The 23,213-nt window shown below is 39.0% G+C and overlaps 1 protein-coding gene across 1 annotated transcript in view; it reads right to left on the bottom strand.

Moving 5' to 3' along the window:
* Positions 1-23,213, bottom strand: part of Rme-8 (receptor mediated endocytosis 8) — a 699,549-nt gene that overhangs the window by 59,702 nt on the left and 616,634 nt on the right. The window contains exons 47-48 of the mRNA XM_090387774.1: positions 22,103-22,145; positions 21,567-21,740 (exon numbers count right to left, since the gene is read on the bottom strand). Coding sequence (XP_090243900.1) covers positions 21,567-21,740; positions 22,103-22,145 — 217 coding nt within the window. The remainder of the gene's footprint in view (positions 1-21,566; positions 21,741-22,102; positions 22,146-23,213) is intronic.

A 23,213-nucleotide genomic window follows, 5' to 3' on the forward strand; every position in this document is an offset into this window, starting at 1 on the left:
TACTGAAATGAGTGTAGATAAACAGAACACCTGTGAAAGTGGGATAAACATTAATAAAATAAATCTACTCGGACCTCTATACAGGTTGTTCGAAATCGGTTGTTCTCTTGCAAAAATTCGTTATACAGAAATAAACAGTAAAAGATGGTAAACAATTCAGAAATAAGTGGAAATAAATACATTTTCTAACCTTTCAAAACAGTTTGTTAATACCTAACATATTAAGATAGGATTTTTTTTCATATGTACATGATGCATAGAATGTTATTACACTTAAGAATTATTTTGCAAAATATTTGGTTATCTTTTGTTGTACACTGGATTTTATTTAGTGTACATGGATCATTACAAAAATGTCCGAATTTGTTTGAACATAACTTGTGTTTTCAGGAATATTCTCTTCACACTACAGGCTTCAACGAAGTTTCTAAAGTTGCCAATGTTTCATATTTAGAAGGTTTAATACCTTCATTGTCCTCATTTTCCTTCTCTCGTCATCGATATTTCACTAGTTCTTAAATTTGAATTTTTTTTTTAAAACTGTCAAATGTCAGAGTTATTCAGGTACTGTGACCATGTACACAGAAATAGGGAAAATTTATGGAAAAGTGTGGATGAAGTACTTCCATGAAACAACAGATGATTATTTGTCAGGGGGAAAAATCCTTCTCTCCTAATTCTCGAACAGGTCGCTTACAGTAGAAGGTTGACCAGAGAGCCCATTGACTGTATCAGGAATACCCCTTGATCTGTTCTCTATTGACCAGTGAGATTTCTCAGTATGTGGGACAGATGGTCGGATAGGTTTTGCGAGACCCACTAAGTTTGTAGAATGGTAATCACTTTAGTTCTCTTAATATGTGCTTAGCAGCAGCACTAATTGCCTAAATAGTCTGAAGGCTAGAACTGATATTGCCAAGGGGAATGTCTTTGTGTGGGCCCGATGTAAGAAGTGTGAGGAAATCAGGTGCCAACTCAGTGTTGTTATGGGCCTATACGAGAGCTTGAAGAATAGGGTAGATGCCCTCGAAGGATTTAAATTCAGGAGCCCATCAAGCTCTCAGCTGCCTACATCGAAGCCAGAGCTTGCACTTGAACATCACGCAACACAACGACAATCCCCAAGGCAGAATGTGCTGGTCCCACAGGAACTAGTCGTTGTTGGCAACTCTATTGGCAGGGAAATGGGGAATATATTGTGCAAGGAGGATAGGTGGAATGGGACCAGGGTATGTCTGCCAGGGGCAAAGACTTATGTTGTAGAACAGATTCTTTTAAGGGCACAAAAGGTGATATTGTTGTACACGTTGGCAGTAATGATATTAAGAGTAGGAGACCAGCAGAATTACTTAACAAGTACAGGTCAATATTGAAAAAAAAAAAAAAAAAAGGCATGAGTTAGGGTTAAATTTGAAAGTGTCTGCAAATCTGGCCAGACATGATAGGCAGGAGTATATGATGAGAGCCTTGACAATCAATTCGACTCTGGAGAAATTGATCAAGGGGTAAAATTTTTCTCAGCCTGGTCTGTGTTTGTTAACAGGAGAGACTACTTCTACAGGAATGGGATACACTTAAATAGAAAGGGTGCAAGAATATTTGCTGATGCTATCGAGGCAGTGTTAGGTGGGTTGGAAAACTGCAAGCTTGGGGGGGGATACATGGACTAATAGATTAACAATACCTGCTGGCAGAGGTGAAAGTGTTTCTTGCACTGCTTCTATTGGAATGAGCAACAGGCTAGAAAACCAGGTGCGGGGGTTTTCAGAGACTGCTGGGGTCATCGCAGAACAAGTAAATACATGGGTTGTGTTTGTTAGGGTAGCTAACAATAAGAACAGGTGTATGTATACTTGTGTGAACACCAATGCTAGGAGTTTGGAATAAATTTTATGAATTTGAGGTGTAGGTCAGAACATCAAAGGCAGATATTGTTGGAATAACAGAGACAGTGCCACCCAGATATACAGAATGCAGAATTGGAATTGGGGGAGTACAATGTGTACAGAAAGGGTGGCCAAGTAGGAAGGGAGGAGGGGTTATGCTGTTAGTTAAGAAACACAAAATCTAAGGAAGTGCATCCAGTTGACATAGATGGACATTGCAATGGTGAATCAGTTTGGTTGACATAAGATCGCATTAACTGGAAATTTGCATAGTGTAAAATGAAAAGTGGTATAATTTTTTCAAATAGTGGTAACTGAAAAATGCATTAATCAAACTTGCGTTATGTGAGGCCTGGCTGTACCGACTGGAGAGGTGCAAATGTGACTCCAATTCATAAAGAAAGATCAAAGGGTGACACAAGTAATTACAGACCTGTTAGTTTAACTTCTGTTCCGGGGAAATTAATGGAGGCACTGGTTAAAGAAGCACTGCAGGATCATCTAGACAAGACTTCAGTTATAGTTAGTTCAGACACAGCATGGGTTTGTTAAAGGGATGTCTTGTCTGACCAATTTGATTGGATACTATGATGTTGTCACAAAAGAATTGGATGCAAAGAATAATTTTGATATCATATATTTGGATCTTTTGATTCTGTTGCACATGGAAGACTGCTGCACAAATTCGAGCAGTGTGGTGTTGGAGGCAAACTGCTGATATGGATAAAGAGATGGTTGGGTGGGAGAAGACAGAGAGTGGTAATCAATGGTCACAGCTCTTTGGGGACTAATGCTATTAGTGAAGTTCCCCAGGGTTCAGTGTTGGGTCCATTGTTGTTTACTGTATTTATTAATGATACTGATGATGGAATATCAGGCCTAAAGTCTAAGTTTGCAGATGGCCCAAAGGTAGGCAGGGTTGTTAATAACACTAATGACAGTACGCTACTGCAACAGGATCTAGAAGAGCAGATGGCAACAGAAGTTTATCATTGATAAATGTAAAGTACTGCATATGGATAGCAACAGTGCTTTTTTTGTAAAAAAAAAAAAAATATAGGTGTCAGTACTCATTCTTTGCTATCAGGAAAAATTGAAAATTAAAAGGATATGAAAAGTACTCTAAATTTTCCCCACTGATATTGTTACTTTAGTAGTAATGTTTTTAGAATAAGAACAACAAATTAAGTATATTAACACAGTTGATTAAGCATAAATTTATTATTCAAGTATATAAAAAAATAAGTAAACTGAGTAAAATAAGTAAAGATGATTTCATAATAAAGTTTTTGTAGAATATTCCAGATTTTTATTAAGTTCTCATCTGACATGCCATGCTGACTTCTTTTCCTCCTCTTTGTGTGTCGGTTGCTGAATGAATGATGTTTCCAAAGCAGCCACGAATTGACATATTTTGCTGGATCGAAGTGAGTCAGCGGTGGGCCTACAGTTTTAAAAAAACAGTAGTGAAGAAAGTGTTTTCGTCATTATCTGTTTTTGTCATGAAATGCTGGTTGGGCTGGCTATCAGATTCATTTGTGAAAATCCTCGCTCAAATTCACTCGATGAAATTGGTATCATACTCAGAGCATTCATCAAATGCTTCAATTATTCCTAAACCATCTTGTCAATTAGGTATCCCTGCAATCCATGAATTTCATTTAACTGCAATTGACAATTTTCTAACTTTATTTTCACCAAATGCCAACAATTCATATTTAGAAGGATTAATACCTTTGTTGTCGTTCTCTCATCATCGGTATTGTCACTAGTTCTTAAATTTGATTTTTTTTGAAACTGTCCAAAATGTCGGTGTCATTCGGATATTCAGGTACTGTGACCATGTAAACAGAGAGAGGGAAATTTTACGTCAAAATGTGGATAACACACTTCGGCGAAACAACAGATGATTATTTGTTGGGTTAAACTAAAATCACTCTTAATTCTAGAATGGGGTGCTTACAGTTGATTCACAGCTGTGTCCAACCTATGGCCTGCCCAAAAAGTGAACTAAAACAGCATTTTAAATATTTTTAATTATCAAAAACATTTTATAATTAAATGTTTTGTTCAGTAAATGTAACTGTGCATTGTACTTAATAAAATTTTCGAATATTTTCAATTTTACTTTTATGAGCATCAAGATATGGGAAATGTAACACACTAAACGAATCTAACTTTGAATTTTTATGAATATGGCCCCTGTACGGGAAAAGGTTGGACACCACTGCAGTAGAAGGTGGGCCAGAGAATATTGGGAATACACCTTGATCTGCTCCCTCTTGACCAGTGCAACTTCTCCTTATGTGCGACAGTGGTCTGATAGGTTTTACCAGATACCATTAAGTTGCAGACTGCTTTAGCTCTCTTAATTCGCGCAGCAGCACTAAATTGTCCAAAGGCCAGAAATGCAAACATGGCATACCGAGTTAATTCTCTCCTAATCCATTCGCTATATGCAAATCTTCTTCACTCAACGGAAACTATTTAAAATGTAACTTCCAAGGGGAATTCAAAATAATTAAACAGATGTCCAACTGAGTAATTTAGAATCATAAAAATGGCTATACAGTATTATATAGAAAAAATCTTAACAATAGACAGTAAAAAAACCAAATTTAGTTAAATCATTTTAAGCTTATTTAAATAGTAGAACATGTGAAAAAAATAGATGGAATATTACAAATTTCGAAGTGCACTGCATCCAAATGTCACACGTAAAATCTCTCTACTTCATTGTGTCAAATTCATCTGTTGTCTCTACCATTCTCCCAACTCCACTAATCACTTGGGGCTCTTTGACTTCCTCTCTTTGCAACTTGACTTTCTCCAGTCCTAACAGTGCGGTAATTTACCTTGGTGATTTTAATGTTCACAACTTCAGCTGGCTTCCGTTGCAGAGGCTTTTGCAATTACTAATGACCTTGCACAGATTGTTCATTTACCTATTTTGGAATATCGGACAATCCTAACCATGCAGCCAACACGCTTGATCTTTTTCTCACAAACAACCCTTCTAAGTACATTGTTGAAGTGAGAGGTCCTTTAGGCACCTCAGATCACAATTTGGTGATTGTCTCTTCTCCAATGGAGCCTTTATCTCATGGCTATTCCCAATCTCGTATTGTTTGGCATTACAAGAATGCAAAATGGGATGACCTGTGAGATTTCTTTTCCTTGGTCAGATTACTGTTTCAAAACTTCTGATGTCTATGTCTGCTCAGATCGTGTCAGTGAATTTATTCTTGCAGGAATGGAATCCTTTATCCCACACTCCACTTTAAAATCTCGTCCTTTATCTAAACCTTGGTTTTCTAATAAATGTGCTAAGGCTGTTCCAGAGAAGAATGTTGCATATTGCAATTGGCTTGTTTCTAATTCTTCAGTTTCATTTTCTGTCTACACCAAAGCTCGCAACAATTGTAAAGCAGTTAATCAGTCCAAACTAGAGTTTGAACAGGCTAAGAGTAGAAAACTCGCTTCTTGCCCTAATGGTAGCCAAGAGTTCTGGTCTCTTGCCAAAGCTATTGGCTGCAACTTTAGCCCATCTCTGCTCCCACCTCTGTCCAAACCAGATGGTTCTGTTGTAACTTCAGCCAAGGATATAGCTGACTTGCGAGCATCCCATTTTCCCTCCAACTCCTGTATTAATGATCTTGGTGAATCTTGACGAATCTTGATGCTAAGAAAGCTCCGGGTCCCAATGGTATTTCTCCACTTGTTCTCAAAACCTGTGTTTCTGAACTTACACCTGTTTTTTGCTGCCTTTTTTCACTTTCTTATTCCAAAGGTGTTTTTCCTTCTGCTTGGAAATTTGCTCATATCCAGCCAGTTACTAAAAAGGATGACAAATCCCTCCCATCCAATTATCGTCCCATTGCAATTACTTCTACTCTTTCTAAAGTAATGGAGAAATCAATTAACCACCAACTTTTAAACTACCTAGAAACCTTCAGTCTTATCAACGATCGCCAGTATGGATTCCGTCAGTGTCGATCCACTGGTGATATTCTGGCTTATGTTACCCATTTATGGACTAATTCAATGGAAAATATCGGTGAAACACAAGCAGCTGCTCTTGACATCTTTAAGGCTTTCGATCGTGTTTGGCATAAAGATCTTCTAAACAAGCTTCCATCTTATGGTTTGCCAACTGTTTTATGTAATTGGTTATCCAGTTTTCTCTCTGATCGCTCACTGAAGGTGATGGTAGATGGTTCTCTGTCTTCTAACCTCTCCACTAATACCAGTGTCCCCAAAGGTTCAGTTTTTTCTCCTGCTCTTTTCCTCTTGTATATTAATGATCTTCTTCCATCGACTGGAAATCCTATCCATAGTTTTGCTGATGATTGCACATTGCATTCCAGTTTCCATTTTCAGAAACCTTGCCTTGCTCAATCAGCTTCAACTTCTCAAAAATCTGCTACCAATTCCTTAAATGCCGACATCCAGGTAATTCTAGAGTGGGGCAAAGACAACTTAGTTGATTTCAATCCTACTAAAACTAAGTCTTGTCTTATATCTTGCAAAAAGGATTCTTCTGCTCCTATGCTTATCTTTAGTGACACCCGATTTCTAGGCAAAATGATATATCTCTTTTGGGGATTACCCTGACTTCTAATCTCTCTTGGCACTAGCACATTACAAATATTGCTTCCTCTGCATCTAAAAAACTTGGTTTTCTCTTTCGCTCTCGGCGTTACTTTTCTTCCAAACAGCTGCTCACTCTGTATAAATCGCAAATCCGCCCTGCCATGGAATATTGTTCCCACATCTGGGGTGGTGCCCCCAAAACCTCTCTCAGGCTTCTTGATTCCATTCAGAAGAGGGCAGTTAGGTTAATTAATGATTCATCTCTAACAGAGTCTCTCCACTCGCTTTCTCATAGAAGTACTGTTTCTGCTGCATGCCTCTTCTACAGATACTTCCATGGGCACTGTTCTTCTGAATTGGCTTCTATAATTCCCGCTCTCTCTTTCAAAACAGTCCGAACACGTGCCGCCACCAGCCAACATCCATTTACTGTCCAACTTCAAACTAGCAGAACCAACTTTTCATCTTCCTCGTTTCATTCAACTGCCGTTTTCTGGAACAACCTTCCTTCATATGTATTTCCTGAAAATTACAGTCTACAGAAGTTTAAATCCAATGTCAACACATATCTTCTTTCGTCTTCTGAACCTCCAACCCAAGCACGGTACTAAGTATTACAGGTTCTAATACCTCTTGTGTTTGGGGTTTACATAAATAAAAAAAAAAAAAACAAAGAGGGAGTAATACTCTTTAGCATTAGCATTAGTAGAGGCATTTGATGCAAGAAAGCAAGCTTATGCAGCATCAGCCAAAAAAAAAAAAAAAAAAAGTAACATAAATAAATAAAAATAACCACTTCCACTTCACCCCTCTGTTCGTTCGAAATACCTGTCCAGCTGAGCCTTAAACTTATTTAGGCTATCAACTTCCACGACAAGGGATGGAAGTCTGTTCCACCCACCAACCACCCGCTGGCTAAAGGCAAATTTCCGCACATCTATCCTACATCTGTCTTTCCTCAATTTGAATTTATGCCCTCTCAGGTGATTTTTCTGAGCTAGAGGAAGAATCCCATCAGCATTGAGCATGCTCAAACCATTCAAGGCTTTGTACACCTCTATCAGATCACCCCGCTGGTGCCTAGTTTCCAGACACTGTAATTTGCAAAACTTAAGCCTTTCTTCGTAAGAGAACCCCTTTGTCCCATTCACCAATCTAGTTGCCCTTCTCTGTACTCGTTCCAGCAGCTCTACATCCTTCCTGAAATGAGGCCTCCAGGCCTGTATACAGTACTCTAGGTGTGGCCTGACCATTGCCTTATACAAGGGAATAATCACCTCCTTATCCCTGCTAGAAAAATTCCTATATATCATTGACAATACACCATGAGCTACTCTTGCAGCTCGTCTGCACTGCTCAGAGAACTTCATATCTGCCTGCACCACCACCCCCAGGTCCCTTTCATTCTCTACCACTGTCAGTGTAGTACCACAGAGTTGATACGTTGCTCTGGGGTTGCTGTTTCCCATATGTAGTACTTTACATTTGTCAATGTTAAACTTCATTTGCCACCTCGAAGCCCATCTGCTCAACCTTTCCAAATCCTGTTGCAGCAGCATAGTGTCAGTAGTGTCCTTGACAACCCTGCCAACCTTCGTATCGTCTGCAAACTTGGACATTAAGCCTGATATACCATCATCAATATCATTTATAAATACAGAAAACAATAAAGGCCCCAATACTGAACCCTGAGGGACTCCACTAATAACATTAGTCCACGATGAGCAGTGTCCATTGATTACCACTCTCTGTCTTCTCCCCCTCAACCACCCCTTTATCCATAGCAGCAACTTGCCTCCAATGCCACACTGCTCCAATTTGTGCAGCAGTCTTCCATGTGCAACAGTATCAAAAGCCTTTCTAAGATCCAAGTATATAATATCAAAGTTATTCCCTGCATCCAGTTCTTTTGTGACTGCATCATAGTATCCAATCAAATTGGTCAGGCAAGACTTCCCCTTAACAAAACCATGCTGTGTCCTAGCTATAACTGAAGTCTTGTCTAGATGATCCTGCAGTGCTTCTTTCACCAGTGCCTCCATTAATTTTCCGGGAACAGAAGTTAAACTCACAGGTCTATAATTACTTGTGTCAGCCTTTGATCCCCCTTTGTGAATTGGGGTCACATTTGCACATCTCCAGTCAATGGGTACCTCCCCTGAGTCCAAGGAAGCTCTCATAATTATGGCTAAGGGTTTGCTTACCTCCTTTGCTGCCTCCTTTAATATAACTGGATAGATCCCATCCACCCCAGGTGCCTTTCTTGTGTTTATCTTCAACAATTTCTCCTCCACTTTGCTCTCAGTTATTACAAGATTCTCTAGCTTACTGCTAGAGTTGAATACACCTCTGGCATTCCCCTCGCTGAATAACTCCTCATGTGTGAATGTCGATGCAAAATATTCATTTAGTTTGTTAGCTACCCGAGCAGGGTCATCAACAGTTGACCCATCGATCTCAAGTGGACCAATCTGATTCATCCCCTTCCTTCTAGAGTTTACATAAGTAAAGAACTCTTTGCTGTTTTTCTTCGCATCCCTTGCCAAGGATCTCTCGTAATCTGCCTTCGCCTGCCTAACCTCCTTTGTAACTTGGTTACAGATCAACTTGTATCTATCATAGGCGTCCGTGTCACGTGTTAATTTGTATGTATCCCATGCATTTTTCTTCTCTGCCATATGCCTCATTAGTTCATCTGTCAACCATTTAGGCCTAAACCTTGAACAATATTTCTTAGTTGGTATGTAAAGCCTAGTAGCTTCCACGATAAGTTCTTTGAATGCTTCCCATTTTGAATTTGCTGTTGGCAATATCATCAGTTGATCCCACTGTATAGAATTTAAATACTGTCTCAGTCCATTGTAGTCGCCTTTACGAAAGCAATACCCCTTCCCTTTACCCCTAATGGTAGTTACCTCTTTGAGTAACTCCCACTTCAGCACACTGTGATCACTGCCACCAAGTGGTTCATTTATCTGCAGATTCTTAATGCATGAAGAATCACTACTGATAATCAAATCAAGAGTATTACTCCCTCTAGTTGCCTCCCGAACATGCTGATGTAGAAAACAATCATCCAATAAATCCACAAAAGCCTTGCTACTGTGTGAGTGACCAGCCCCCAAATTCCAGTCAATATCTGGGAAATTAAAATCCCCCATTATAAGACTCTCTGATTTACTGGCCCACTCTATTTCTCCGAACAGTTTCTTATTATACTCATCAGAGTCATTAGGCCTATAGCACACTCCTACTCTCAATTTTGATCTCCCAATGCTTATGTCACACCAAACTGACTCGACACTGCACTGTCCAGCGATGTCGACTGGCTTCACTTCCTTGGATTTTATGTGTTTTTTAACTAATAGCATAACCCCTCCTCCCTTCCTATCCTGTCTATCCTTTCTGTAGACATTGTACTCCCCAAATTCCAGTTCTGCATTTCTTATATCTGTGTGACACCACGTCTCTGAAATCCCCACAATATCTGCCTTTGATGTTTTGAGCAATACCTCAAATTCATCAAATTTATTTACTAAACTCCTAGCATTGGTGTACACACAAGTATACATGCACCTGTTCTTTTTCTTAGCTACCCTAACACAACCCATGTGTTTACTTGTACCCCAATGATTCCCAGCAGTCTCTGAAATATCCTGCGTCTTATTTTCCAGGCTGCGGCTCATTCCAATAGAAGCAGTGCAAGAATCACTTTCACCTCTGCCAGTGGCTACTGTTAATCTATTAGTCCTTGTATCCCCCCAATCTAGCAGTTTTCCGACCCACCTAACATTGCCTCGATAGCATCAGCAAACATTCTTGCACCCTTTCTATTTAAGTGTATCCCATCCCTGTAGAAGCAGTCTCTCCTGTTAACAAGTACAGACCAGGCTGAAAAAAATTCTACCCCTTGAGCCCTGCACAATCTTTCCAGGGCCGAATTGATTGACAGGGCTCTCATCATATACTCCCTCCTATCGTGTCTGGGCAGAATTGCCCAGATCTGCTCTTGATCTGATTGTCAGCAGTGATTATTCATGCATTAAGAATATGCAGATAAAGGAACCACTGGCGGACAGTGATCACAATGTACTGATGTGGGAATTACTTAAAATTGGAAATACCATCAAAGTTAAAAGTAAGGGCTTTTGCTTTCATAAAGGTGATTACAGGGGTATGAGAAAATTTTTATAATCTGTACAGTGGGATGTGTGTTGGTTGCTGAATGACGTTTCTGAAGCAGCCACGAATTGACATATTTTGCTGGATCGAAGTGAGTCAGTGGTGGGCCTACAGTTTTAAGAAACAGTAGTGAAGAAACTGTTTTACTAGAATGCAAGTAGTACTTGCATTCTGGCAAGTACTACTTTTTCCTTTCTATGCCACTGCTTATAATCATTTTTAATCTGGGAGTGTTTATTGCTTTTTTGATCCTGCCAAATGGATAGCCATTTTTTTTTAACAGTGCTGTATATGATGTGTTTGAAATCTGTGCACTTCAACATCATGCAACACAGCGGCAACCCCCAAGGCAGAATGCGCTGGTCCCAAAGGAACTAGTTGTAGGTGACTATTGTCAGGGAAACGGGGAACATATTGTGCAAAAAGGATAGATGGATCAGGACCAGGGTGGTATGTCTGCCAGGGACAAAGGTTGATGACATTGTTGTACACATTGGCACTAATGTTATTAAGAGCAAAAGACTGGCAAAATTACTTAACAAGTACAAGACAATGCTGAAAAAAAGCCGTCAGTTAGGGTTGAATTTGAAAGTGTCTGCAATTCTGCCCAGACACGATAGGAGGGAGTATATGATGAGAGCCCTGTTGATCAATTCGGCCCTGGAAAGATTGTGCAAGGCTCAGGGATAGAATTTTTTTCAGCCTGGTCTGTACTTGTTAACAGGAGAGACTGCTTCTACAGGGATAGGATACACTTAAATAGCAAGGGTGCAACAATATTTGCTGATACTATCGAGGCAGTGTTAGATGGATCTGAAAACTGCTAGCTTGGGAGGGATACACGGAATAACAGATTAACAATAGCCGCTGGCAGAGGTAAAAGTGATCCTTGTACTACTTCTATTGAAATGCAATTGAGCGGCAGCCTGGAAAGCAAGGCAATGGGAATTTCCAGGACTGCTGGGAGTCATAGTGGAACAAGTAAATACATGGGCTGTGTTAGGGTAACTAAGAGTAGGAACAGGTGCATGTATACTTGCATGTACACCAATGCTAGGAGTATAGTTAATAAATTCGATGGGCTTGAAGTGCTAGTTAAGACATGAAAGGAAGATATTGTTGGGATATCAGAGACATGGTGTCACACAGATATAAGCAGAGCAAAACTGGAATTTGGGGAGTGCAATGTGTACAGAAAGGATAGACAGGACAGGAAGGGAGGAGGAGTTATGCTATTAGTTAAGAAACACATAAAATCTAAGGAAGTGCATCCAATTGATGTGCGTGGACAATCCAATGTTGAGTCTGTTTGGCGTGACATAGGCACTTTGAAAGGAAAAAGTGTGTGAAAAAGTAGAGTAGGCCTAATGACTCTGATGAGTATAATAAGAAACTGTACACGGAAATAGAGAGGGCCAGTAAATCACAGTCTTATAATGGGGGATTTTAATTTCACAGATATTGACTAGAATTTGTGGGTTGGTCATTCACACACTAGCAAGGCTTTTGTGGATTTATTGGATGATTGTTTTCTACATCAGCATATTCAGCAGCAAACTAGAGGGAGTAATACTCTAGATCTGATTATCAGTAGTGATCACAGTGTGCTGAAGTGGGATTTACTCAAAGAGGTAACTGCCATCAGGGGTTAATGGAAGGGTTTTTGCTTTCGTAGAGGGGACAACGGTGGTCTGAGACAGTATTTAAATTCTATACGGTGGGACCAACTGATGATGTTACCAACAGCAAATTCAAAATGCGAAGCATTCAAAGAATTTATCTTGGAAGCTACTAGGCTTTACATACTAACTAAAAAATATTATTCAAGTTTTAGGCCTAAATAGATGTCAGATGAACTAATAAGACATATGGCAGAGAAGAAAAATGCATGGGATACATATAAAGTAATGGGTGATATGGAAGCCTACGATAGATATAAGCTAGTCTGCAACCAAGTCACAAAGGAGATTAGTCAGGCAAAGGCAGATGAGAAATATTTGGCAAAGAATGCAAAGCAAAACAGCAAAGAGTTCTTTACTTATGTAAACTCTAGAAGAAAGGGGATGAATCAGATTGGTCCATTTGATATTGATGGTTCAATTGTTTGTGATCCTGCTCAGGTAACTACAAATTAAATGAGTATATTGTATCTACATTCACCCATGAGGAGTTATTCAGGGAGGGGAATGCCAGTGGTGAGTTAAACTCTGGCAGTGAGCTAGATGATTTTGTAATAACTGAGAGGAAAGTGGAGGAGAAATTGTTGAAGATAAACACAAGAAAGGCACCTGGGGTGGATGGGATCTATCCAGTTATATTAAAGGAGGCAGCAAAGGAAGTAAGCAAACCCTTAGCCATAATTATGAGAGCTTCTTTGGACTAAGGGGAGGTACCCATGAACTGGAGTTGTGCAAATCTAACCCCATATTAACGCATCAACTCTCTGGTACTACACTGAAAGTGGTAGAGAATGCAAAGGACCTGGGGGTAATTGTGCAGGCAGATATGAAGTTTTCTGAGCAGTGCAGATGGTCTGCAACGGTAGCTCATGGTGTCTTGTCAATAATATAGGAATTTTTCTAGCAGGGATAAAGTGGTGATTATCCCCTTGTATAAGGCAATCGTCAGGCTACACCTTGAGTGCTGTATACAGGTCTGGAGGCCTCATTTTAAGAAGATGTAGAGCTGCTGGAACGAGTACAGAGAAGGGTAAAAGGATTAGTGAATGGAACAAGGGGTTGTTCTTATGAAGAAAGGCTTAAGTTTTGAAAATTACAGTGTCTGGAGACTAGGCACCTGCTATGTGGTCTGACTGAGATGTATAAAGCCTTGAATGGCTTGAGCATGCTCAATGCTGATGGAATTCTTCCTCTTACTCAGAATAATCACCTGAGAGGGCATAAATTCAATTTGAGGAAAGACAGTTGTGGAATAGATGTGTGGAAGTTTGCTAGCGGGTGGTTGACTGCTGAACAAACTTCTCTGTCATGGTGGAGGATTCATAGCTTGAATGGATTCAAGGTGGAACTGGACAAACATTTGGAGCAAGTGGATGGGTAAAATGAGAAGGTTTTTTTTTTTTTGGTTGATGCTATATAAGCTTGCTTTCTTGCATCATGTGCCTTTACTAATGCTAATGGTTCAATTTTATGCACCACAAACTGGTTGCAAAGAAATGGAGAAGTTGGAGTTTGAGGACAAGCTCAAAGAGAACATCAGAGGTGGAGATATAGTCATCATGGGTGACCTGAATGCAAAAGTCCTTGTGCAGAGACAAGGACTAGAATACGTTATGGGTCCGAATGGTTGGGGACCTAGGAATGACGATGGTAATAGGCTGTTGGATTTCTGTTTATGGAACAGACTGGTCATAGGAAACACCTCGTTCAAGAAGAGAAAGAGTCACAAAGTGACAAGATATGGTTGGGATGGTCAACAGGAATCTTTCCTTGATTATATACATGTGGATAAAGAGCAACAGAGAAAACTAGAGGACGTCAAGGTCATTCCTAGTGTCTCCCTGGGTAGTGATCACAGGTTAGTTGTTGTTGTTTTAAGATTCCCTAAATTGAAGAGGATAAAAATAACAAGAGAGAGAGAAAACTACAGGTGTGGAAGTTGAAAAAACAGAGGAAAAAGGCGCAATGTTATTATTAGCCATGTGGTGCAAGGAAGCCTGAGGCTTATGCTGCATCAGCCAAAAAAAATTCCCGAGTTACTCCTGAGAGTGAGAGAGAGAGAGAGAGAGAGAGAGAGAGAAGTAGAAAGAAATCATCAAGAAATAGAAGAATGATGATATCCGGCTCAGGACCATGGGTGTGCCAATTCAATACTCACCAGATGAGAGTCCCCGGTGTGAAAAATTCCTCCCCTCATCTACGGAATTTGAACTCAGGTCTACTCTATCAGGTGTAGTGAGGACAGCGAACCTACCAACTGTGCTACCTGCAGGGGATCAGTGAAGAGTTCAGGAAGGTTGTACCTAAGACAGTGGTGAACAGCGTGGAATCAGAATGGAAAGCATTCAAAGATATAGTAAGACTGACAGAGCAGGTTTTCGGAAGTAGAAACAGTAGAAGGAGATGGAAAGGAACTCCATGGTATAATGAGAGGATGAGAGAAGCTCTTTTTATTCTCATCATTTCTGTTCTGGAAGTAGGTCCTGAATGCATTATTCTTGATTTTCAAGAGATATGAAACTGTGAAGAGAGAGAGGCCAAGAGGATAGTTAATGAGGAGAGAAGACTGTGGTTGGAAGAATGGAGTGAAACTCTATGCCAAAATATCAATAGTAATAAAAATATGTATGGTATGGTGAGGAATAGGAGGAGATGGTGAACAGGGCAAATACTTGATGGATGAGAATGAGAACCTAATAACCAAGGATGCAGAGATAAGAGAAACATGAAAGTATTTTGAAAATCTGTTGAATGTGCAGGATAGTCAGCAAAATGGACAAAGGCAGGTTGATCAAAAAGGAGGGGATGAAAGAAATCAGATATAGGGAGAGACCAGACAGACTTGATGTGGAATGATGTAGTGCAGGCATGAAAATACATCAAGGCAGGTAAGTTTGCTGGTATAGATGGGATAAACGGAGAGATGCTGAAGGCTACAGGTGAGGCAGGGATGGTGTGGACATACAGACTGTTCCGCAAGATCTGGGATGAGAAACAGGTGCCGAAGGACTGGAAAGAAGGTTTGATCATCCCATGGTTAAAGAAGGGAAACAGAAAAAAGTGTTCCAATTATAGAGGCATCACACTGACATCACATGTGAGTAAGCTGTATGAGAGAGAGTGTAAGAGGGGAAGATAAGAGGAACGGTCGAAAATAGGATGGCCGAGGAACAGTATAGCTTTAGGCCTGAGAGTCCGACAGTGGATCTAATTTTCTGCATCAGGCAACTGATGGAAAAGTGTTATGAACACAAAGAATTATGGATGGCATTTTTGGACATAAAAAAGCATTTGATGCTGTAAAGAGAGAGAAAGTATGGTAAGTTTGAGAAACTTGGAGATAGAGGAACATCTTGTGGAGAATATTCAGAATATGTACACCAACTGAGAGGAAAGTGGAGGAGAAATTGTTGAAGATAAACATAAAAAAGGCACCTGGGGTAGTGGGATCTATCCAGTTATATTAAAGGAAGCAGCAAAGGAACTAAGCAAACCCTTAGCCATAATTATGAGAGCTTCTTTGAACTCAGGAGAGGTACCCATGGACTGGAGATGTGCAATTGTGACCCCAATTCACAAAGGAGGATCAAAGGGCAACACAAGTAATTACAGACATGTTAGTTTAACTTCTGTTCCAAGAACATTAGTGGAGGCACTGGTTAAAGAAGCGCTGCAGGATCATCTAGACAAGACTTCAGTTATAGCTCAGACACAGCATGGTTTTGTTAAGGGAAAGTCTTGAAGGACCAATTTGATTGGATACTGTGATGTGGTTACAAAGGAACTGGTTGCAGAGAACAACTTTGATATCATATATTTGGATCTTAGAAAGGCCTTTGATACTGTTGCACATGGAAGACTGCTGCACAAATTGGAGCAGTGTGGCATTGGAGGAAAGTTGCTGCTATGGATAAAGGGATGGTTGAGTGGGAGAAGACAGAGAGTGGTAATCAATGGACACTGCTCATCGTAGACTAATGTTATTGGTGGAGTCCCTCAGGGTTCAGTGTTGGGTCTATTGTTGTTTTCTGTATTTATAAATCATATTGATGATGGTATATCAAGCTTAATGTCCAAGTTTGCAGATGACGAAGGATGGCAGGGTTGTTAAGGACACTAATGACAGTACACTGATGCAACAGGATATAGAAAGGTTGAGCAGATGGGCTGAGAGGTGACAAATGAAGTTTAACACTGACAAATGTAAAGTACTACATATGGAAAGCAGTAACCCGAGAGAGAGAGAGAGAGAGAGAGAGAGAGAGAGAGAGAGAGAGAGAGAGACGTATCAACTCTGTGGTACTACACTGACAGTGGTAGAGAATGAAAATGATTTGGAGGTAATTGTGCAGGCAGATATGAAGTTTTCTGAGATGGTCTGCAAGAGTAGCTCATAGTGTCTTGTCAATGATATACAGGAATTTTTCTATCAGGGATAAGGAGGTAATTATCCCCTTGTATAAGGCAATGGTCAGGCCACACCTTGGGTACTATATACATGTCTGGAGGCCTCATTTTAAAAAGGATGTAGAGCTGTTGGAACGAGTAGTACAGAGAAGGGCAACAAGATTAGTGAATGGAACAAAGGGTTGCTCTTACGAAGAAAGGCTTAAATTTTGCAAATTACAGTCTGGAGACTAGGCACCTACGAGGTGATCTAATTGAGGTGTATAAAGCCTTGAATGGTTTGAGCATGCTCAATGCTGATGGAATTTTTCCTCTTGCTTAGAATAATCACCTGAGAAGGCATAAATTCAAATTGAGGAAAGACAGATGTAGGACAGATGTGCCAAAGTTTGTCTTTAGTCAGCAGGTAGTTGGTTGGTGGAATAGACTTCCATCCTTTGTTGTAGAAGTTGATAGCCTAAATAAATTTAATGCTGAGCTGGACAGGCATTTCGAACGAACGGAGGGGCGAAATGGGAGCGATTTTTTTTTTTTTTTTTTTGCATAAGCTTGCTTTCTTGCATCATATGCCTCTACTAATGCTAATGCTAAAGCACAATTACAAAGACTGGAGTGATAGACAAAGAAATAAGTAGAAGGATACAAGTGGGCAGGAATTTGTATAGGCAGACAAAGATCCGATGTGGGACAGGAACATACCACTGAAGTGTAACAGAACTATACAGGGTGATTCATTACCAGTGCTAGAAACTTGCAGGAGGTGTAGAGGGTACAAAGATGAATCAGAATCACATAGCATTGCAGGGTCCGAAATGCGTTCGTCATGCGTTAGGTCGCGTGAACAAAGAAGCAAAGAAAAAGAACAGAAATAGCAACTCGTTAGTGTAACAGAAATCATTTTAATGACAAGTTTTACATTGGCAAAAAGCCATGTTACAGAAGGTGTTCGAAAGTTCGACCAGAAGCAGTCACACAGGCTTCACAGTGCCGCCGCATGGAATCCCTAACGTTCTGGAAGATTCCTGGCGTGTCTCGAATCTCCCCAGCAGCTACAGAGATGCGAGCGACGAGGTCTTCAACTGAATCAATTGGGGGGGGGGGTCTCGTACACCAATGTCTTCATTTGACCCCAGCAGAAGAAGTCCAGGCATGATAGGTCCGGCGATCTAGCAGGCCAATGAACCGAACCACCACGACCTATCCAATGCTGTCCAAATGTAACGTTTAGGTGTTGGCGGACGTCATTGGTGTAATGTGAGGGAGCCCCATCATGCTGGAACCACATTGAGCGGCACAACGACTGAGGAACATGTGCTTCTTCAATAAGTTTGGGCAGGACTAGCTGTAGAAAGATCAAGTATGCCCTACCGTCCAGACGAGGGGACAGAAGGTACGGTCCAATGAGGTGGTCTCCAACAATGCCGGCCCAAACATTGACAGAGAAACGGCGTTGAGTTGCACGTGTTCGCGTACCATGGGGGTTCTCCAAAGCCTACAAATGGGCGTTATGTTGATTGAAGGTTCCCTCTCTTGTGAAACTTGCCTCATCCATGAACAATATGGATGCAGCAAATGCGCTGTCTGCCGCACTCTCTTGAAGAAACCAAGTAGCAAAAGTCCTCCGGAGTGGATAATCTGCAGGCTCCAATGATTGGACGCATTGCAGATGGTATGAACTCATTTGGTTTTCTGACAGTATCCTCCATACAGTGGATTGGGAAATACCCAATCGTTGGCCTATCGCTCGAGTACTCGTACTGCCTTCTGCAAGACGTAGAACATTCTCCTCATTGTCTGCTCTCGATTCATGGTACCTCTCGTGAAACAACCAGTCTCACGTAACCTTCTGTGCACACGTGCGAAAATCGTATGATGAGGAGCATGCCTGTGCGGGAAACGTTCCTGGTACAAGCACAGAGCGGCGTGCCCGTTACAGTCTGCAGCTACATACGCGAGGTGCAGCATGTCGGCCAGTTCAACATTTGAATATTCGTCCATCCTACTGCCTCGGGAACCGGTTCGCAAATGCTGACTTCCAGCAGGATCGCTGTTCACGCAACCTCCCATTCAACGTCCTCTACCGCATGACAAAGGCATTTCGGACCCTGCAATGCTATGTGATTCCGATTCGTCTTTGTGCCCCCTACACCTCCTGCAAGTTTGTTGCACTGGTAGTGAATCACCCTGTATATCAGATCTGCTATGTACTAATTCTGACATATGCATCTGAAACTTGGACTATGAGGAAAAAGGATGAAAGCAGAATTAAGATTTGTGAGGAGCATTGCTGGAAAGACAAGATGTGAAAATTTTTGCAGTATTTTTTTTTTACTGCATCTCAAATTCAGATGAGATAGGTGAAAAACTTAATATCTTCTTTCATTACTCTAAGAAAAGAGTTGTTATTTATAAAAATGTAGTCATTCAATTGGGAGAATATTCTGCACAAGGGAATACAGTAATGCAATGTTCTGCATTTAGAAACCACTGCATTAACTGTGAAAATATGCATTGACAATGCTGTGATTATCACAGTATTGTCAAGATAAACCACCCCTTTTATTCCCTTGATTTATCTCCCCTGGCCTAATTGCTGCCTAAAATCGAATCTGAGGACAATGATTTGAGAGTGTAGAGAATATTAAAATAAATGTGACAAAGGAATTTGTCAGTTCAAATTCATTTAAAAAATGTTTCCAAAATTTCCACATGTGATCTCATATGTGTGTAGCTGCTCAAGGCTATTACTTTGAAAAATATTAAAAAAATTTAATATTTTTGAAGTAATAAAAGTAAAGTAAAAATATAACAATAGTAAAATAAAAATGAAATAAAAAATAAAAGTAAATTTCAGATATATCTAAAAATGATTAGATAGGTACAGGCACTCCTTTACTTACGTAAAACAACTTACGCACAACTCGCAGATATGTACAAAGCACAAAGCTGTTGCAATGTTCGGTTATAAGAATAAATTTTGAACACCTTAGTGATATTTTTCTAAAACACATTTCTGGAGGTCACTACCATAAAACAATAAAAACAATTAGCAGTTTCCAGTTTATTGGGCTTTTCTGTTAGCATGAAGTAAACTTGATCTTACTGCATTTGCAATAATACTGATAACTGGAATCGTGTGGATTTTTACATTATGGTATTACGGCGAAATGAGTTCCCTGAAATCTTCAATCATATAAAAAAACAAATTTTCAGAATCTTCTCTTCATTCCTATTTTTTGAGCTTCTTAAAGTTGTTACTACATATCTTACTTGCGCGAATCACGTTAGTTGCAATTTGTGTGTGCCGTGTTCGTTGTTATTGATTGCTTATTTTCTTACTGTTTTAAATTTTACGACCAAAAAAAAGTGTCGGTGAGCAGAAATATCAATTAGTTACACTATTAATTAAGTTATGTACATAAGCATAAATTTATTTTTATTTTGCTAACCTGTGGGAAATATTCTTCCGATTTTCACGCAACATTTAATTTTGTTAATTGGAAGAAGTAAAGTGTAAATCTGTGCTTTATATCTTTACTTTTATAGCCTGTGGATAATATGTGAAAATTTTTGCGGTGTTTTTTTTTTACTGCATCTCAAATTCAGATGAGATAGGTGAAAAACTTAATATCTTCTTTCATTACGCTAAGAAAAGAGTTGTTATTCCTCCTATTTTCACATATTATAATAGCCATTTAATAGAATTAAAATTCAGTTTTCAAACATGATCACAATGACCGGTGTTCACTACATATTGTATAGTGAATGGTATTTTATTTTGGAGAGTCCAGCATAAAGGGATTTGATAGTAAATTAGTTTTGAATAAATACTGTACTATAAATTATTATTCATTGTATGTTTTTTTTCAGCCTCATTTAACTCTGTTACAAATCGTAAAATGCTGTACATGATGAAGTTTGTTGGGGGGTTATAATCTCGGTGCATTGTACTGTACTGTACTGTACAAGTATTTTGTATCTACAAGACCGAAGTTGGACTTGCGTACAAAACGGACTTACATACATACATTAAAAAAAAAAAACTGATTAAGTAAGTCGAGGAGTGCCTGTATATCTGAAAAAAATATAAAATACATATATAAATATCTGCCCTTAGTTATGAAGTTATGTAAATAGCTTAACTAATGAGAACAGAAAATATATTTTTCATATGCTATATTCTTCACATTAGTTAGGTATTATGTATTATATTTCTTTCAGATAAACAGTTTTTTTATAGTTATTCCTTCCATACACACACACAATGGGCTAATTTGCATATTTAAATCTCTTGAAGTAAATTTCATATATACATGTTCCATAAATAATACAAATTATATATAATGCTGTTCTGTGAATTCAATTTCTTGTTATGAATTTCACCATTTGCAATACATAATTTAACCAAAATTCATTAAGTTGGAATCTTTATGTGACCAGCTTTCTTTTAAAAAAAATTTGTAAGTATCGCATCAATTTTTTTGTCTTAGGTATGCAAAATTGTAGTTATTCAATAGACATTTTTAACCTTCCTCGTTTTATAATTTCACTTTTTTTTTTGTACTCTGTCAATATGAATATCTTAATATAAAGTTTGCAAAGAAGAAAAAATATTTAACTTCTATCCACACTTGTATTCTTACTCTTTTATTCACATGTTCCTAACAACTACTATGCTAGTTTTTTTTTTACTGCATTCGCATATACATTTTGTATTATCAGATAAATAAATAAATTTGCATTGATTAAAATTATTTGATTGTTTGATCAATTAAAAACATAAGTCCAAATCTATTTAGGCAGGAACCTACAAACTTACATTTAAAGTAGATTTTGACATCAATTCAAGAGCTTTGTCAAGAATCTCTGTTAGGAACTCTTTTGGCCGACGCAGATGCCAAGCAGGGTTTTGGATAAACAGACGCAGATAAACACCTCCAACTGTTGCCTCACCTTGTTCTTCACCCATATTCAAAAGTATCTCTTCAGGAAGCTATGAAACACAAGGTACTAAACAATCTAAAATTTTATGACAACTGCATTTGTTCTCCAATGTTCTCAATATTCCTATTTAATCATTACACAATACTCTATAACAAATTGAGTGAGAGAGAGAGAGAGAGAGAGAGAGAGAGAGAGAGAGAGAGAGAGAGAGAGAGAGAGAGAAATAATAATTGTAACTAAAAATTATAAAACAGTTAGAGGTTCTCTGTTTAGATGGTAGAGGATTTATGCAACATTAGCTATTACTGTTGTAGCAAGAGCTCATAATTCAAAACCTGAAATTCATAACACAAAGAGAGAGTATAAGTTTATTCAAGAGAGAGAGGTAAGTACAGTTTAATCCTCACTTACTTTCCAAAGAGTTGTAGGATTATCCTTCTGTATCCTATAATGCCTAAAAAGAAAAAAATAATGGCTTATGAGTTTTAAAGATCTGAATGGATGCTGAAATTTTAATTTCAACTCAGTAAAATAAAACAGGCATGTAAACCATTTCAGATTCCTAAGCAGACAACAAATTTTTGCTATATTTTGAAGGGGAGTCATAAATTAGAATTAGAAAAAAGTGAAAACAAATTAACTTTTGTGGCCTTCCTTTTCTGTCTTCTATACATATATATAAAAAAAAAGTATTGAACATTTATAACAAGTAGGAGGAGGTAATGCAATAGTAAGTTTTACCCACTGCACAATGATTCATTGCTAATATTTGAACCATTGTTTCTGACAAATTTGTGTGACTATATATCAAAAAAAAAAAAAAATTTAATTACTAATATTAATTGTTATCAGAAAATAAACAGCAAAATAAATTTCTCCATTTATTTTACTTCCATTACTGCTTCCTTCTATATACTGGATAGATTCCATCAACTTGCAGTAACTTTCTTACATCTGGCTTCAACAATTTCTCTTTCACTTTCCTCCCTATTATCACAAAATCATTTGGATCCCTGTTAGAATTTGATAAACTTTTTGGCATCCCCATCCCTAAAAAAAACCTCCTGTGTGAATGTAGATGAATAGGTCCATGTTTAAGATAGTGCAGTATTCAGCACTGGGCAACATGAGCACGGGAGTCAATGTATCCATTGGTTTGCAATTGTTCCCTATCTTTTATTGCAATTGCAATAAAAGATAGGGAACAGGTCCAGCTCCATGTGCCATGGGCAACTGGGCAGCAGTTGTCCAAGTGATGGCTGCTCCATGGTGGCAAAGAGGCCTGACACTTACAACATATACTACAGATACATTCATTAACCACACATCAGGCCCGTTTTACAGAGTTTCTGTATTTTATCACAGTGACATTAGGTGGAGACAGACATTAGTCTGAGAGCCACCACAGACAGGGTACACATCAGGTTGGCCAACCGTCCATCAGGTTGCAACCTGTCCACAATTCTCAGACAACTTCATGTATGACAGTATCGTAACTCCCATGTCCTGTTCCTCCACCACC

This window comes from Mastigoproctus giganteus, chromosome 13 (assembly GCF_048544385.1).
Source record: "Mastigoproctus giganteus isolate SK-2022 chromosome 13, ASM4854438v1, whole genome shotgun sequence".
Lineage (NCBI taxonomy): Eukaryota > Metazoa > Arthropoda > Arachnida > Uropygi > Thelyphonidae > Mastigoproctus > Mastigoproctus giganteus.